Source organism: Microcebus murinus, chromosome 6 (assembly GCF_040939455.1).
Source record: "Microcebus murinus isolate Inina chromosome 6, M.murinus_Inina_mat1.0, whole genome shotgun sequence".
Classification (NCBI taxonomy): Eukaryota; Metazoa; Chordata; class Mammalia; order Primates; family Cheirogaleidae; genus Microcebus; species Microcebus murinus.
This window is the reverse complement of record NC_134109.1, coordinates 98,218,627-98,235,983: the sequence shown is the minus strand read 5'-3', so window position 1 is coordinate 98,235,983 and position 17,357 is coordinate 98,218,627. Positions and strand designations below refer to the sequence as shown.

General features: G+C 32.9%; 1 protein-coding gene across 5 annotated transcripts in view; it reads left to right on the top strand.

The window, feature by feature from the left end:
• The window catches only part of VPS13C (vacuolar protein sorting 13 homolog C), a 165,730-nt gene that overhangs the window by 25,886 nt on the left and 122,487 nt on the right, over nt 1-17,357 (top strand). For 2 of the 5 annotated variants that reach the window (XR_012919788.1, XM_076004437.1), the window contains exons 6-13: nt 665-715; nt 5,457-5,522; nt 5,796-5,905; nt 9,739-9,798; nt 11,968-12,027; nt 12,854-12,934; nt 13,797-13,854; nt 15,327-15,454. Coding sequence is in view for 3 of the 5 variants with exons in the window: in XM_076004437.1 (XP_075860552.1) it covers nt 665-715; nt 5,457-5,522; nt 5,796-5,905; nt 9,739-9,798; nt 11,968-12,027; nt 12,854-12,934; nt 13,797-13,854; nt 15,327-15,454 (614 nt within the window). In the remaining 2 variants the exon portion in view is untranslated. Of the gene's footprint in view, nt 1-652; nt 716-5,456; nt 5,523-5,795; nt 5,906-9,738; nt 9,799-11,967; nt 12,028-12,853; nt 12,935-13,796; nt 13,855-15,326; nt 15,455-17,357 lie in introns of all 5 variants that reach the window. The other 3 variants (XR_012919789.1, XM_076004438.1, XM_076004439.1) reach the window with 2 other exon arrangements.

The following is a 17,357-nucleotide window of genomic DNA, read 5'->3' as shown; positions in this document are numbered from 1 at the left end:
AACCAGCCTGAGCAATGTAGTAAGTCTCTGTCTCTGCAAAAAAGAAAAAATTTAGCCAGGCCTGGTGGCTTGTGCTTGCTGTTGCAGTTAATAGGGAGGCTGAGGCAGGAGGATAGCTTGAGCCCAGGAATTTGAAGTTGTAGTCGGCTGTGATGATACCACTGCACTCTAGCCTCGGCAACAGAGTGAGACCCTGTCTCAGTCAATCAATAAAATAAAAATAAAATTAGTGTCAGATATCACAATAATATTTAATTCTAGAAATGGGCAAAATGGTATGCAAAAAGAGAATTAGAATAGCAGATTTTTGCTCTGTTTGAAAATTTGTCAAAGATTTCAGTGAAATATTAGCCATAATTGATATTTGCCTGCCTCATTTAATTTGAAATGATTATTAACATTTTAATCTAGAATTTTTGTTTTAATATTATGAGATTTAAGTATATATGTTGAAAGAATGAAAATGATATCTATTTTCAAAATGTGACCATTTTCTTAGAAATAAATGGTTTGATGTCACCAAATAAATTTCAATGGTGCTGTTACATGATTTCTAATTCTTTGAAATGAAGTTTAGGCATATTTTACATGTGAAATTAAAGGTGTCTTTTAAATGCTTTGCATTTTGGTTATTGCTGCCATGCGGATGCAGGCGCACATTCAGGGGAGTTCATATATGGCTTGGAAAACTTTGTTTACAAGGACATCAAGCCTGGTGGGTATGCATGGTTAATTATATTTAACTATATAAAAATTATATTTTTTATACATACTTGTGCTTTTAGTGGAGTCCATTTGATGATATGCTATCCTTTTAGAAAATATGGAAATGTAATTTGTGTTTTTCCCTATTACCATCATTTCCTTTTCCCCATTTCTGTACTCATTTATTCATTTATTAAATATTTGAGGGTCTTCTTGTGGCAAGCACTGTGCTGGATGTTGGTGTTCATGGAGTAGACAAACACAATTCACTCTGCCCTTATAGCTTAGAATTTGATCTACTGATAAGTTTCAAATTCGAACTGCCTTTTTGACTTTAGTTCTGCAGTACAGTAGATTCTTAGTTAAGCAATCTCTCCTATGGCAGTGTCTTCAAATTTATAAAAGCAATAAAATGGAACCATTTTTTTTTTTTTAGTGAGAATTTATTTAGAACCTTGCTGGGAGGTGCTCCTCTGAGCTTTTCACATCCTCCTTGATTTGTTTCACTTTGACAGTGGCTCTGGAAGCACCTTTAGACCACTGTCCTTAACAGTATATTGAAATTTGAAGCTTCACAAAAGGCAAATTGAAGGCTGTTAACTTGAGGATTTACAATAGGATTCTTTTATATATTAGGAAATCTACCAATGTGTTAAAATAATAATTTTTAATATTTTAAATAATTTGATTTATTAAACTTTATATTTTATATAGCACTTCAGGAATAAGCTCAATCACACTTATAATTTGCTTTGATTAAATTATAAGTCTACCTCAAAATATAAACAGTACGCCTCATGTAAGAATTACCTTTGCAGCTAGAAACTTCTTTAATATGTTGGTTTTTTGATGACAAATAGAAGAATTTGCATGGCAGCTTTTACAGCATTAAGTGAAATTACCCTGAAAGTGGTTTCCTTTCTATCAAATCCATTCCTTTAGTAAGTGTGGGCGACTGACTGTGTTAATTTTTCTTACAGTTACTTTGTTTAATGTAAAAGATAGCATGAAGATATTCATGTTTCACTGTCCAAGTTTGTAGGGTATAATTGAACCAGCTTTCTGTAGTCTGGGGAACATTGTTAAGAAATAGCAAACTGTAATAGTCATGATAAGGAAATCTTAATTGATTCAGGTTTCTTTTTTTTTTTTAAGTGCATTAGCCTGGATAAAAAATGAGGTCTAGAATATTGGTGCTTCTGAAAGGAGAATAGTTAATTTTGTTGATGACATCTTCATTCATTTGGCTAAGACTTCATGTATGCATCGTGATTATTTCCTCTTTTCAGTTTCTGAGTGTATATTCGTTCCTCATTTGATGTTAGTTTCTTTTTTATTCTAGAGCAGTGATTGTCAAAAAGTCAAAACTATTTTCATAATCATACTAAGGCGTTATTGATTTTTCACTATGTTGACATTTGCATTGCTGGTGTAAAAGCATTGATGTGTAAAATTGCTTTGCTGACTTCCTTAGCATGATTCAAGTTAGTGATACCACACTGTGCTAGTAGTCATTGTATTCTTCACTACCATGCATTTACAGTAAAAAAAAAAAAGTGCCAGTTTTACACAAGAATTTCCTTGATGAAGTAGGAAATTCTTAATTTTAATAAACTTCAACTTTTGAGCACATGCCTCTTTAATATTTTGTGCAACAAAAGAGGATGTATGCATAAAGCATTTGTGCTTACTGAAGTAGAGTGACTATCTAAAGGAAAGGTACTCATGCAGTTGTTTGAGTTGTGAGCTGAACTAATTGCCTTTTTTGTGGAATACCATTTTTACTTTGAAGAATGACTGACAGACTATCATTATTCAAATTTGAATGTTTGGTAGACATTTCAACAAAACAAACGACAATTTACTTCAAGTTAAAGCAACCTGCAATATTTGTTGCCAATGATAAAATTTGAGCTTCTGAACAAAAATTAGAATTTTGGAAAACTTGTACTTTCACCTTGAGCTTCCCTGCTTCTCAGTAGTACTTTAAGACTTTTCTGATGAGATTGGTTGTGGTATTAATAAATGTGACTACTGATACTATATAATGAAAAGAGTCAACATTTGGAAGATTTTTGTAATTCAATAAAGTAGTATTTCCATATTATCAATGCATGCATTTGTAAAAGGTCCATTTAAAGTACAAGGTGTATCATTGATTTTAATTTGGATGAAAAATTTAGTGATAGGGTTTCAGAGTCCATAGCAGTTACCTTTAAGAAGAAACTTCCACTTGTTGAGTTTGAGTGTAGTATCCATAATTACATGAAAAGACCATGAAAATGCACCTCCTTTTTCTAATATCTATAGTGAGATCATATTTTTATCATATACTTCAATCAAAACAGACTATCTCAACAGATTGAAGGCAGAAGCAGATACACTAATCCAACTCTCTTTTTACCAATTCAGATGTTAAAGAGATTTGTAATGATGTAAAACATGCTGCTCTTCTCACTATAATGTTTTGTTTGGAAAATATAGTTATTTTTCATGACTATGTTATCTATGTTATGTAATGGTTTATTACTATTTTTAAATGACTTAATGCTTTAAAATTTTTTCAGTTTTGATTTTCAGTATGGTAAATATTAAATAGTTATGAACTACACAAATAAAAAGGTGTTTAGACCTCAAGTTTTAAGTGTGTTAAAAGGGTCCTGAGTCCAAAATGTTTGAGAACCACTTTTTAGAGTGTAATTGAGAATCATGAATTTATTATTCATTGAATTAATTATAATCTTTCTCTAAAGAACTATGCAGCACTCAGATTAGAGTTGAAACTGTTTAGAGAGGTTTAAACATGGTGCATCTAACATTGAGATCAAAGACAGAACATGGGGCTAGAACAAATGTGAAACCAGAAAGATAATTGGTTAGGTTAGAAGAGAATCTAAACCCAGACAGCTGAACCTCTGTCTCTGAAAGCTGTTTTCTCTGAGTGGAATGGTTTTTAGGCTTAGTCTGGCTTTCTTACTTGTTTCAAATGGTATTTCTTTGAGGATTTATTCTTTTTCTGTATGTTTAATTTATGAACAAACAGTCAGGGACCATCATTGTGACAAGAAATACTGGTAATAGCACTACCTACATTCTGCTGTATGTTTATTAAATATTTTCTTCTTGAAACTCAGGGTTTTATTCTTGTAATCCAGGATTTGGTTCTTAATTTTTTTAGTGGCAGGACAATTTGCGTTAAACTATCACGGAAGAACAAATTAAAAATTTCAAGCTAACTTTCACATATATTCTCTCATATATTACATTGAGTTTATAGATTGTGCTATAATGTTCAAATGTGGATTTTTTGAATTATTTGAACAGATAAGTTCTGTGTGCTTTGCATCCAGATATTAGGATAAAGTTTGCCTCCTGCCTGATGGCAAGATAATTAGGCAAACACTTCAAAAACAGGATAGTCATTGTTAAATGGAATTCTATGTAAAATATAGGCCCTGGAGTTACTTAGGGGCCTTCCTATTAAAGGAAGGCTTCATACTGGAAGTAGTGCTGGACCTGAGACTTAGAAGCCCCTAGGAGTTTGCCTGATGAACTTCAGGGAAGGCAGCCCAAATTCAGGGAATGACATGTGTCAGAAGCATTAGGCATTAGAAGGTATGGTTTATTTTTGAAAGTATAAATAGTATTTCTGTAGTATCCAGTGCAAGGATGAGTGGCAGGAGATAGGACAGGGAGATAGGGGTCAGATCATAAAGGGACCTTCTGTATCAGGCGTCCTCAAACTACGGCCTGCGGGCCACATACGGCTGCCGGCCCTCCTGGTGTTTTGCCGCCACTGCCTGTCCTGCTTAGCGGCTGACTCTTCAGGGGCCCACAGCGCATTCTTCAACGGTCTGAGGGACAGTGAACTGGCCCCCTGTTTAAAAAGTTTGAGGACTCCCGTTCTATATCATGCAAACTCATTTTGGTTTTAACTGGCAGGCTGCAGAGAATCTTTGAATAATTTTGAGCAGCAGATTAACAGGCTGTGATTAGAATTTTAGAAGACATCAGTCTGGTAGCAGTGTAGAAGGACCTGTAGCAGGAGGTAAGGATGGAGACTGAGGGCCGTTAGACCACCTCAGGAGTTCAGACTAGAGGCGATGTCTCATAGACAGTTGATTGTGAAGATTTGTAAGTTGCATAGGGCAGGTATTAGACCAAAATGTGGTAAGGCAGTGTCAAATAAAAGAGGATGAAGTTTTAAAGAAATTACTAAGCTAACACAGTGTATAGTTCCATGTACGTGGTACACTCGTTTCTTATATCCTTCAGTTATTAAATAGTTTGCTTGTGAGGCGTATCATCCAAAGGAAGTCATCTGTTGGCCACCTACCCTTTCATTTCATTTGTGTTCCTGTGTTCCTACCACACATTTATCAAGACCTTTCTCTGAAAGTTTTATAATCTGTCATTGTTACATCTCCAATATTTTGGTAGCATTGAAATTAAAGTGAATCTTTGTATTGTAAAGTCATTAATATTACAAAGGGCATTGAGAAATGGATATTTTTCCAATTGTAGTATAATTGTGCCTGCCAAGTTATTTTCTAGATTAAAGAAGGTTATTCTTTACTAAAGAAGGTTTGTGAATTTGTGTTTGTATTGAAATAACAGGTCTGTTTAGAATAAGGTAATGTGAGTTGTATCAGAATTTTCTGTCAGGAAGAATTCTCTTATTTTCTTTTCTGTCCTCTTGTCTGCTAACTTGAATTTTATCCTTTTCTCACTAAAATGCTTCCACTGAGAAGGACGTAAACGTAAAAAGCACAAAAAACATTTTAAGAAACCTTTTAAAGGTCTTGATCGCTCAAAAGGTAGGTAAAAGTAGTTTTTATGCCATGTGTTGTTTATACACATTGCCACTTGATTTCTGTCTTGGAAGGTAAAATGAATGTTAGATTACAGTATGTCTTCAAAAATAAGTTTTAAGTTGGAATTGCATATTAAAATCTAAACTAAATCTGAAATAAAACAAAGACACTAGAATAGGCTGTAATTTCTATTGAGTAGTACCTTAGATATCCTTTCGTAATTATGAGATGTGAGAATTTCAACTCTTGAGTTTATATTTTTCAATTTTTTTATAGATAAACCAAAAGAAGCCAAAAAGGATACATTTTTGGAAAAATTGGCAACGCAAGTAATAAAAAATGTACAAGTAAAAATCACAGATATTCACATTAAATATGAAGATGATGTAAGTAACTTTTGTTTACTTGGTTTAAATTAGTAATTAAATATGTATTTTATAATATCCTTGATTTATCTATATATGGATTATCTGTATTCATATTTAAATCCAAGATTGATTTTTTTTCCTGAGGAGTACACTACCATATTTTCTTTCTTGTGTTAGGCTATTTTTATTGGGCATTTAAATATTAATATATAAATCTACCATTAAAACTCCATGTGCACCTTTCTAAAGCTGATATAAGAGATTTTTGGATTGTTCTCTATTTTTTTTGAATTTTGTTTCATATGTTAATACTCATAAGGGACTAATTTTTGCTTTTTACCAAGAAAAGCATTAGTTCCAAAAGGTGATGAAATGACTGATGGTAATAATAGCCAAAGGGAACTAAAACCCTGGTCACTTAACTGTAGTCCCATTCTCTTTGCATTTCACTGAGTTGGATTCACCACCCACAGCTGCTCACACACGTGTGCAGCAATATATTTAGAAACCAGATTTCACTCACGACTAATAGTTTAAATTTAACTGATTAATCTTTTTTTTTTTTTTTTTTTTTGAGACAGAATCTTGCCGTATTGCCCAGGCTACAGTGAGTGCCGTGGCGTCAGGCTAGCTCACAGCAACCTCAAACTCCTGGGCTCAAGCAATCCTGCTGCCTCAGCCTCCTGAGTAGCTGGGACTACAGGCATGCGCCACCATGCCTGGCTAATTTTTTCTATATATATTAGTTGGCCAATTAATTTCTTTCTATTTATAGTAGAGACGGGGTCTCGCTCTTGCTCAGGCTGGTTTTGAACTCCTGACCTTGAGCAATCCGCCTGCCTCAGCCTCCCAGAGTGCTAGGATTATAGGCGTGAGCCACCTCGCCGGGCCTAACTGATTAGTCTTAATTAAAATGTAAAAAATACGTTGACGTTAATACACATTGCTTTCTTTAAAAGTTTGAAACATGTAAGAAACCTTAAATTTTTTAATTTACTTAGGAAATTGGAAGTGTTATTCCATCTCTTCTAAAATTGAATTTATGTTCTTTTTGTTTTTTATTTGCCTTAAGTTTGAATTGAATTAAAGCAATACTGACATTTATAGAATTTATTTTCCTTTCTTGGTAAGTTTTTTGTGTAACTTGATAATTCAGTAAGATGCTTGTAGCTTTTCAAAAAATACTATCATCTATATCTTATACCTACTTTATCTCTTAGCTTTATGGAGTCATTAAAATTAAATTTGTTAGCAAATAAATATCTTACAAAACCTAACTCATAAATGTCCCTGTTTATAACAAACTTAAGAAAATAAAATGTATTCAATACATCATGAAAGTGAAAGAATTATTGTTAAAATTATGTAGAGAAAAGGGAACCCCTATATACTGTTGATGGGAATGTAAATTACTACAGCCATTTTGGAGTTTCCTCGAAAAACTAAAAATATAATTACCATATGATCCACCAATATCATTTCTAGGCATAGTAGTTAGTCATCCCTTATCTTTAGTTTTGCTTTCTGTGGTTAGCAAGTTAGTTACCCACGGTCAACCTCAGCCTGAAAATATTAAATGGAAGATTCCAGAAATATTGATAAATAACACATAAGTTTTAAATTATAAGTTATTCTGAGTAGCATGATGAAATCTGCCATCCTGCTCTGTCCCACGTAGGGCATGAGTCACCCCCTTGTCCATTGTATCCACATTGTGTATGCCATTAGTCAATTTAGTAGCCTTAGTAGCCATCTGAGTAGCCATTTTAGATCAGGTATCAGATGGACTATTGTGGTATCGCAGTGCTTGTGGTCAAGTCATCCTTATTTTACTTAATAATGACCACAAAGTGCAAGAGTAGTGATGCTGGCATATTGTTATAATTGTTCTATTTTGTTAGTTAGAAATCAGTATGCTGAAGAGATTATCTGCACTCTCATGTTCATTGCTGTGTTATTCACAATAGCCAAGATACGGAAACAGCTTAAGTGCCCATCAGTGGATAAATGGATAAAGAAAATATGGGATGTACACACAATGGAATACTATTCAATCATAAAAAAGAATGCAATTCTGTCATTTACGAAAATATGGATGAAACTAGAGGACATTATGTGGAGTGAAATAAGCCAGGCACAGAAAGACAAATACTGAATGATCTCATTTATGTAGAACCTAAGAAGTTGAACTCATAGAAGTAGAAAGTAGAATGGTAGTTACCAGGGGTGGAATGAAGGGGGGGAAGATTGTGGCCAAAGGATACAAAGTTTCACTTCGTGGTCAGGAGGAATAAGTTCTGGTGATCTATTTCGCATCATGGTACCTATGGTTAATAATGATATATTGTATATTTCAAAATTGCTAGAAGAGTGGATTTGAAATTTCTTACCACAAAGAAATGATGAGGGATATATTAATTAGCCTGATTTGATCATTCCACAGTGTATGTATGTATCGAAACACACATTATATTCCATAAATATATACAATTGTTATTTTTCAATTAAAAATAAAATTTTAAAAAACAATAACAAAAAAGTAATGGCATATTATTGACTGAAAACCTCAGTTTGAACTTAAACTAAGTTTTTAACTGAGCAAATACAATTAGAAAGGTACATTTTTTCTTTCCCTTTGATAAAAACAAATACATAGGTACACAGGAGAGGGATAAATAACATCAGTCACATTTAAATTGGTGTCAGAGACAAAAGATATTAAAATAATCTAAAAAAAAATTTTAAAGTACGAAGGATTTTTGAATTATGACTTACAATATAATTAGCTTAATTATTATCTATATATTAATAGGAGGATAATGGGAAATACAGTGTAAGAAATGAGTGTAGGGAAAATATATTTTGTCATAAACATGCTCATTGGTTAATAGCAGTAGTTTATAGGAAGTGAGTTAGCAACTGAGAAGTTGTGTTTAAATTAGTGAAAGTTTCTTCTGCAATAAGTATAAGTTATTTTGAGTTAGTTGTGTATAGATATAAAAAGATGATCATGGAAACAAAGGAAAATGTTTTGCCACAACTCATTATTTACCTGATACTAATTAAAACAAGGCTCATAAAGCTAGTTGTGCTTTTCAGCTATAGCAGAGCCTGCATTTTTCACTATTTGAGAAGGGTCCATGTGACTAAACTCTGTCCCAGTTGGAGGATCCAGAATGTTATACTTTTCCTGTCTCCCTAGTTTCTGTCATGACCAAACAATTCTGTATGACTTCTGAACATCTTTAAGATGTCTGAAACAATGACACTGGGCACATTGTGGTATAGTTTAAGCACTGTGTATAACTTAGGTATTGAAGATCAGAAATAGAACAATAATATTAATATAACATTAGCAGATTTAAGGTAAAGACACTGTGGAAATTCAGTTTTTCCCAGCATAGTATTTTTGAGGTGTCAAGAAAATTAAAGACTTACACAGATAGTTCACATTTCCAAGTATGAAAACCTTAAATGTTTTAAAAACGATTTAGTGATAGTGTTGTCTGTAATACCTTTTTAAATTTGTCTATGAAGAACATCCTTAATGATACACATAAAAAGACACTGTCCCTTTTTTAACTATCTAGAGACAAGTCCATTTGGTCATAGTGAGTTGTCTTCTAATAAGAAAAGAATTCCACTGGGAAAGTATCATGTAAGTGTCATAGAAGTGTCATGGCTCCAAAAAGTAGATAATCCCAGCCGTCCTCCCCTTTCTTTTCCACAAATCCAATTGGGTTGTGTGACTTACTTGTAAGTACCTTTCTCTCTGCTGTGTATTGTAAAGGGTAGAGTTGGATCCACCTCACCATCAGGATATTTTAACATCACCTTTTCTTCTTTGATAGGTCACTGATCCAAATCGACCTCTGTCATTTGGCCTCACATTGGGAGAACTGAGTTTATTGGTAATCTTAGCCTAATTTAAAATTTCTGTGGAACCTGTAAAGTATTCTGAAATCACTTTAGAATTGATTTTAGGTGACTTGCCTAAAATCAACTATCACTATTATAGTATTATCTTGCTACAGCTTTTACGTATTATCTTGCTACAGCTTTTCTAGAAGTTTAACATTTTTAGTGATGCTATTATTACATTTTCTAATTATTTTGATTTGTCCTTTCCATGTAACAAATATCACAATATTATTATCAAACAATTTAAAAGAAATAAAAGTGATATCTTAGAATTAGGGAAAAAAGGGGAAGATAAATTTCTGTAGAGTCATATAATCATCCTTGGTACAGGTAGATGGATTTTCTAAATAGCTTATACATGAGTACGTGTGTGTGTGTGTGTGTGTTTGTGTGTGTTACATTGGGATGTATGTAGAGTAATTCATTTTGATTATTTTATAATACAGTTTGTTTTCCTCTTTAAGGGTAGAAAGTTGCGTACATACAGGCTGGACATTTTTTTTCCTATTATGGAGAACTCAGTAGTAGGAAACCTGTTTGGGGGCATACAAGTGAAGATAAATAGGTAAATTAGGTTTTTCTATAGAGAAAAAGATGTGGTTCACATAAACTTTGAAAGTTAAGGATAGTGAACCATAAGTCATACCAGTACAGGCTTGCCTTATGATTAGTTATATAGAGAAGGCCTCAGTAGAGAAAGAAGAGGAAGAAAAAGGGAAGGGAGGTAGACTGGCAGAGAAAGAGCAAGAAGGACATGGTTGTGTGGAAGGGCTAAGAATGACATGGGAATATAGAGAAGTAGAGGTATACATCAAGTTGAAGAACAGAGCAGAAACAAAGAGTCAAGGGAGCTAGTGTTTAATATACTGTTTATTCTCTACCTGTTTCCAAAATGAATTTCACGTAGCTTTCAGTAAAAAAGTGTACAGTAATATCTTTAAAGAGATTAGAATCTGTTCTGAAGGGCAGAGAGAAGTGTTCCAGAAAAACTTAGACTAACAATTGTCATCATAAGAGAATGCAGTATATATAACTTTGAGCTTCTAGTAGACAAAATAGAAAATGCAAAATAGTCATGTACCTCCTATTGTCTGATAACAAGCATGCTAGTATATAAAAATATGTAGCTTTTTTGGTGTTTGCTCTTGTTTGATCCTTTACTCAGACTCTTTGTACTGTTTTATTTGCCTGTATTACTGGTCCTTTGGTGTGATTCTACTCAGGTTTTAGTACTTACGTGATTTATTACCTTGTCTTTCTCATTTTTTAAAATTTCTCTCTTAGAATTTACCTGTTTTATGTTTTCCATTATATTTTATCAAATACCTGTAATATGTTATTATACTGGTTACCATGTTAATCTCCTATCTAAACTGAGTTCATTCACTGATATAATAGTATTATACTTACCTTTTAGTGGTTTTATAATGATTAAATAAGATACTTTGTGTAAAACACTTGGCATATTGTCTGGCTCAGTTATTTCCTGATTCAACTACTGTGGCTATCATAGCAACAGTAATGGTAAATCTATGTCTTTTCTTTCCATACCATTCCTTTCTTCCATTTTTCCAATTAAAAATCTCACTTAAATCTAATCTTCCCACCTCTGATCTGGATCTCATCTTACTCGTCTTACTGGCTCCTTACCTGTTGTACTGTGACTTGACTCACTGCACTGAAACTGCTCTTAACAAGTTCATCAGTAGTGCCCTTGCTGCTGAGTAATGTGTGACATTGCTGAACTCTCTGTCCTTTTAAAAACAATGGTCTTTGCAGTGATTTCCATTCTCTCCTGGTTTTCTTCCTATTTTATGATAATTATTTTATTTTATTTTTTAATAAAATGGACCCTCTTCAGTAGCGTAGGCTGGCTCTTTGTTTTCATTCATACCCAATTCTTTCCATAGCACATGCATATAGTAAGTAGCCCAATGATTATTCTCTGAATGAATGAACTCAGTTAAATTAGGACCTCCTGAATTCTATTTTCATTGTTCCTTTGATTTTGCTATTTCATATATGAAGAAACAGCTGACATTAGCTAACATTAGCTAGCTGTATTTTCTTCCTAAGTTATTTTGTTATAGTTTATAAACATTACAGCACTATTGTATGACATCAATACCACATTTCAGGTATTTTCTTTTCTCTTTTAGACTGCAAACAAACACTGGACTCCATGCATATTAAATGAAGCAGAAAAAATTATATACAAGGTATTATTAGAATAAAAATTTCTTGTTAGTTTCCTAGATATAAATACTTAATGTATTGGAGGAACCTTGATGGAGCACAATGTGCCATTAGAATGTGAGTTAAAAGTCTAAGGTCTAGTTTTGGCTTTGCTATTTTTTAATGCTATGTGACCTTCTATAATCGCTTACCTGTTCTGAGGTTTAGGCTCTTCATCTGTCAAATGAAGAAACTGGATAAAATTATTTCCCAAATGATATTTTATGAAGCATTAGGTAATTGAGATATTTTTAAATGCTGTAGAAGAAATATCCTTTGGTCAAGTAAGATTACTGATTAAAGTACTAAGCTACACATAATTAAACATATATGTTTCATTTTGTTTTAAACTACAGGACTTCAGAGTACTTTAAATATGCTAATAAACACTGTGTATCTCCAAGAGGGATGTTTAGCATGTGGCTTCCCCCACCTTGTTGATTGTAGACTCTTCTCCTGTCATTCTCTTCTTGAGACAGTCTTTCATATCTGCTAGAGGGATCATGTCTTTCTTATTCAGCAAAGCATTTATAGGGTCTGTTAAAATATTCTCAGTACATATTTGATAATTTAATGAATCTCTTGGAAATAGTGTTCTCAAAAGCACGATTTAGCAAATGCTAGACTTAATAAAATCTATGAATAACATGAATATATTTTCCCACCATTTTTGTATGATATTATGTTTTTTTAGAAGTTCAAAATTGCAGTTGGGTAATTTTAGAATAATTAATATGAGAATAATATTTTAATATTGATTCATAACTGCAATGTGTTTGTTTTTTGACCTCTTTCATTTTTCTTTTATAGCTCATGCAACTTGATAGTCTTAGTGCCTACTGGAATGTAAACTGCAGCATGTCTTACCAGGGATCAAGGGAACAGATTTTGGTAATTTTAATTTATACCTGTAAGAGCTATCTACACTCCCTAAATTTGTTGAATATAAGAGATCCTTAAGACATGTATCAGTCATTTGTTTAACTTCTGTGTTACTAAATCAAAAGTGTGAAAACCATTCTTTGGAATCTACTCTGTGTCTTCCAAAAAGCAGTTTTGTTTTTGAAGATCTTTGTGTAATCACTCACTAGATAGTGACATGAAAACCTATACTATTAAATTAAAACTGCTTTTATGGTTTTTTACACTCTCATTTTGATGCCAATTTTGTTACATTGTGATATTTCATACGTGAATGATTAAGAGTATTATAAAGAAAGATTATAACTTTCCAGTATAAAGTATATATCCTTGCCAAATGTTTTAAGCATTGTGGTGATGATTTCTTGAATAGTGGAATATTCATTCAAAACTTTTATATGCTAAACTAATCTTAGTCATGTAATTTACTTAGGAGAGAAAAGAAGAACAATCGAATATTCTGAAGGGGGTTAATTTCAAAGTTCTACTTATTTCTCAGCAAGATACTGTAACAAATAATTTACCTTTGAGAATGTGTTTGAGATTCCAATTCATGGATGTACATATATAAACATGTTTTTTTCAAAGTCAGAGGTAAACACAGTATTACAATATTGTTTCCAGATATTTAGAATTTTTAAAAAATATCTGCTTCTGTATCTTTTTACTAAAAAAATATATTTGTAAATAACAGTGTGTTTTTCTTTTGGACTACTAGTTACAAAAATAGAGGAATAAAAATACTAATGTAAGAACCAAGTTTTTTTTTCTGTATTCATGGATGAATATGTATGTATTTTCTTTTTCATTCTCATTCATATTTTTTGTTTAGGATCAGCTGAAAAATGAAATTCTTACAAGTAGGAAGATACTCCCAAATTATCAATGCAGTAAGTAATAGTAAAAGTTTATTTCATGTTATAGGAAAAAAAGTGGAATTAAATATTTTAACAGACTTTTTCTGGTAAAGTTACTTTGACAAACAGAACATAATTAATTTTGTACCTTAGTGATATAATACAGCATATTTGGGTTATAAATAATTATTTAGGAATGGATCATAAAACCTACACCCCTGGAGAATAAGAGTTCACTCCCTACAGCCAGCCTCCTTTGGCCTCCATGTATTCTTCTTACCTTGTTGTTGTAGTCTTTGTTTTAGGATTTAGGTTTCTTTGTTTGTTTAAAAAATTACTAAATCTCTGAGATCTGGGTATTTAGGTCACCCCTAGCATGTTACTATTGTAGTGTTAAGATAAACCAACCATTATAAGATTTTTTTAAGTGAGCTGTTCTATTTCTTGGCAGCCTCACCTTTATTTTAAAACTAGACAAAGCTACCTGCTTATTTATTTATTTTTTCCATCTGTTTTCTTCATTTCAGTTTCATTATAATGAAGTTATTGGTTTGTTTTTATTTAGTATAACCCTTTATGATCTCAGCTTTTATACCCATGCTGTTTTCTATGACTCTGGTTCGCTCTTGTTTTCTTGATGTTCTTTTATAGCTCATTGTTACTGGATGATAGTTAGCACTTTATCTTATGTTCACAGACCCCTGTATTTAATGATGACAAAATTTTCAAGTGCTGCTATTTTGTGAAAGCATTTAGTTTCATTGATGATAGAAGTAGTTCAGAAAAATCTACAACTTAATTCTTGGGCATTTTCCATTTATAAATAACCTACAAATCAATTATAATTTTTGTATAATCTTATATTAATACAAATTGTAATTGCCCATAAGGTATCATAATTTTTATAGTTTTAACACTATTTTCACAGTTAAAATTTATCACCTTTTACCTGTCATTTTCCCTAATACACCATTCTTCCTAACCTGAAGAATGTTTTCTTTAGTTGATTCTGAGATTATGTATATGATGATCATTTCCAAAGTCATAAAGTAGTGACTGATTTTTTTTTTTTGGAATGAATTTTATTCATGATTATGTTCCTAAATTCTGTCAGTGATTACATGAGATAGAAGTTATTGAGATTTCATTTCCTTCCTTGTGTTAGTATTTTTAATGACTAATAAAATCATTAAATGTCTTATAGCAAGGAAGAGAAGCCTGATTTTATATAGACTGTGAACAACTAAGAGTAGATTGCCTGTTTTATACATTTCTTAACCTAGAAGCATAGGACTCCATTTCCTTTTTGGAGATTCCACTTTACCCACTGGAGCTTATTATTTTGCAGACAAGTAGATGCTTAAATATTTTTGGTAGTGATTTTGTTACACATATTTTTGATTACTTTTCTTTACTTTAAGAGTAACAGTATTCTCATAATTATTTACAATTGTTCACATGTAAGAGCATATAAACATATCTTATGTCTTCCCATGTGATGTAAGTTTTTCAGCCAATATCAGCCTCTGCAAAACTCTACATGAATCCTTATGCAGAAACAGAGCTCAAAACACCCAAACTGGACTGGAATGTAGAAGTACAAAATATTGCCATTGAACTGACCAAGCCTCAGGTACAATTTATTTGGACATATCTAGCTTTGTTTAGCCTTGAATTTTCACTGGTTTTTTTTTTTTTTTTTTTTTGAGACAGAGTCTCACTTTGTTGCCTAGGCTAGAGTGAGTGCCGTGGCGTCAGCTTAGCTCACAGCAACCTCAAACTCCTGGGCTCAAGCGATCCTTCTGTCTCAGCCTCCCAAGTAGCTGGGACTACAGGCATGAGCTACCATGCCCGGCTAATTTTTTCTATATATATTAGTTGGCCAATTAGTTTATTTCTATTTATAGTAGAGACGGGGTCTCGCTCTTGCTCAGGCTGGTTTTGAACTCCCGACCTCGAGCAATCCACCCGCCTCGGCCTCCCAGAGAGCTAGGATTACAGGCGTGAGCCACTGCGCCCGGCCATTTTCACTGTTTTTATCCTTTTAATTATTGCTTCTCTTATGGTCTGGTAGTTCTTTTGGCTTGTTATAATGAGATTTGACTCTTAAAAAATCTTTTTTTTAATAAGAGAAAACAAATTTCAAGTTTAAAAAGAGTTTAGAAAATAATTTCCTTTATTTTGCCTGATCTTTTCCTAAATGGTGGAGAATCATATTAGGCTATAGTGAATGACATTATTTCTATTTAATTTACAATTGTTGGTGGAGGATTTTAATATGTTTTTCCCTCCTCAGTTTTTAATAACAGACACTCTTACATTAAATATTGTTTCTTTAATTTTTAGAACAGCTATATTAGCAGCTTTTCCTCCATTTGTTTTCCAAGCATTGTTTCTGGGGTTATCTGCCCAGAGTGTTTGGGTAACAGACCTGGAGAACTGGGAGTGAAAGGAAGACAGGCAATAGCTAATTGAGCTTTTAGCCCAGTACTGTCCAATTAAGATGTAATGCGGGCAGGGCGTGGTACTCACGCCTGTAATGCTAGCACTCTGGGAGGCTGAGGCAGGAGGATGCCTTGAGCTCAGGAGTTTGAGACTAGCCCCAGCAAGAGCAAGATCCTGTCCATCTCTACTAAAGATAGAAAAATTAGTCCCAGCTACTTGGGAGGCTAAGGCAGGAGGATCCCTTGATCCCAGGAGTTTGAGCTTGCAGTGAGCTATGATGACACCACTGCACTCTACCCAGGGTAATAGAGTGATACTCTGTCTCAAAACAAAAACAAAAACAAAAAACATGTAGTACAAGTTATTTTTGTAATTTTAGTTATTCTAGTAGCTAATTACGAAAGTAAAAAGAAAGGTGAAATTAACTTTAATAACATTTTGTTTTATTTAACCTAACATTTCTAAAATATTATAATTTTAACATATCATCAATATAAAAATTTTAACAAAATATTTTAATATCTTGCCCCCTCCTCCTCTAAGTCTTTGAAATCTTATAGACTTACAGTACATTCAGGTTTAGACTAGATGTATTTCAAGTGCTGAATAGCCTCATGGTAATCCTTAGTTAAGAATTGCATTAAGAAAAATTAGAGAGGAGGAAGGTAGATTTGTCTCTTTCTCTATCTTGCCTGAAGTCTTGTTACCTCTGAGTGTGTGTTTTTTTTCTTCCATTTGAGCTGTTTATCTGATCCACACAGAGTTGCTGTGTTGGCAGTAAGATAAATGGGTGCTTAGATAGCTTTATCTTGCTTTAGTTATGCCATAATTTTCTGGAGCAGTTTAAAATAAGCTGATAGCTACTGCTGAAATGACGGTCCAGAGGAAAAATATGTAGTTTTAGAAACAGGCATGTTTTATGTTAGCAGTTACAGATACCATATTTCATTTTTTCTAAGGCATAGATTTATTTCACATTTTAACATATCTGAAAATAGGATATATATTATTGATCGTATGACAGTTTAATTGGCAGCAGTTTTCTTTTGTAGTGGAATCTAAAAATTATGTTATAACTTATAATTGATAGT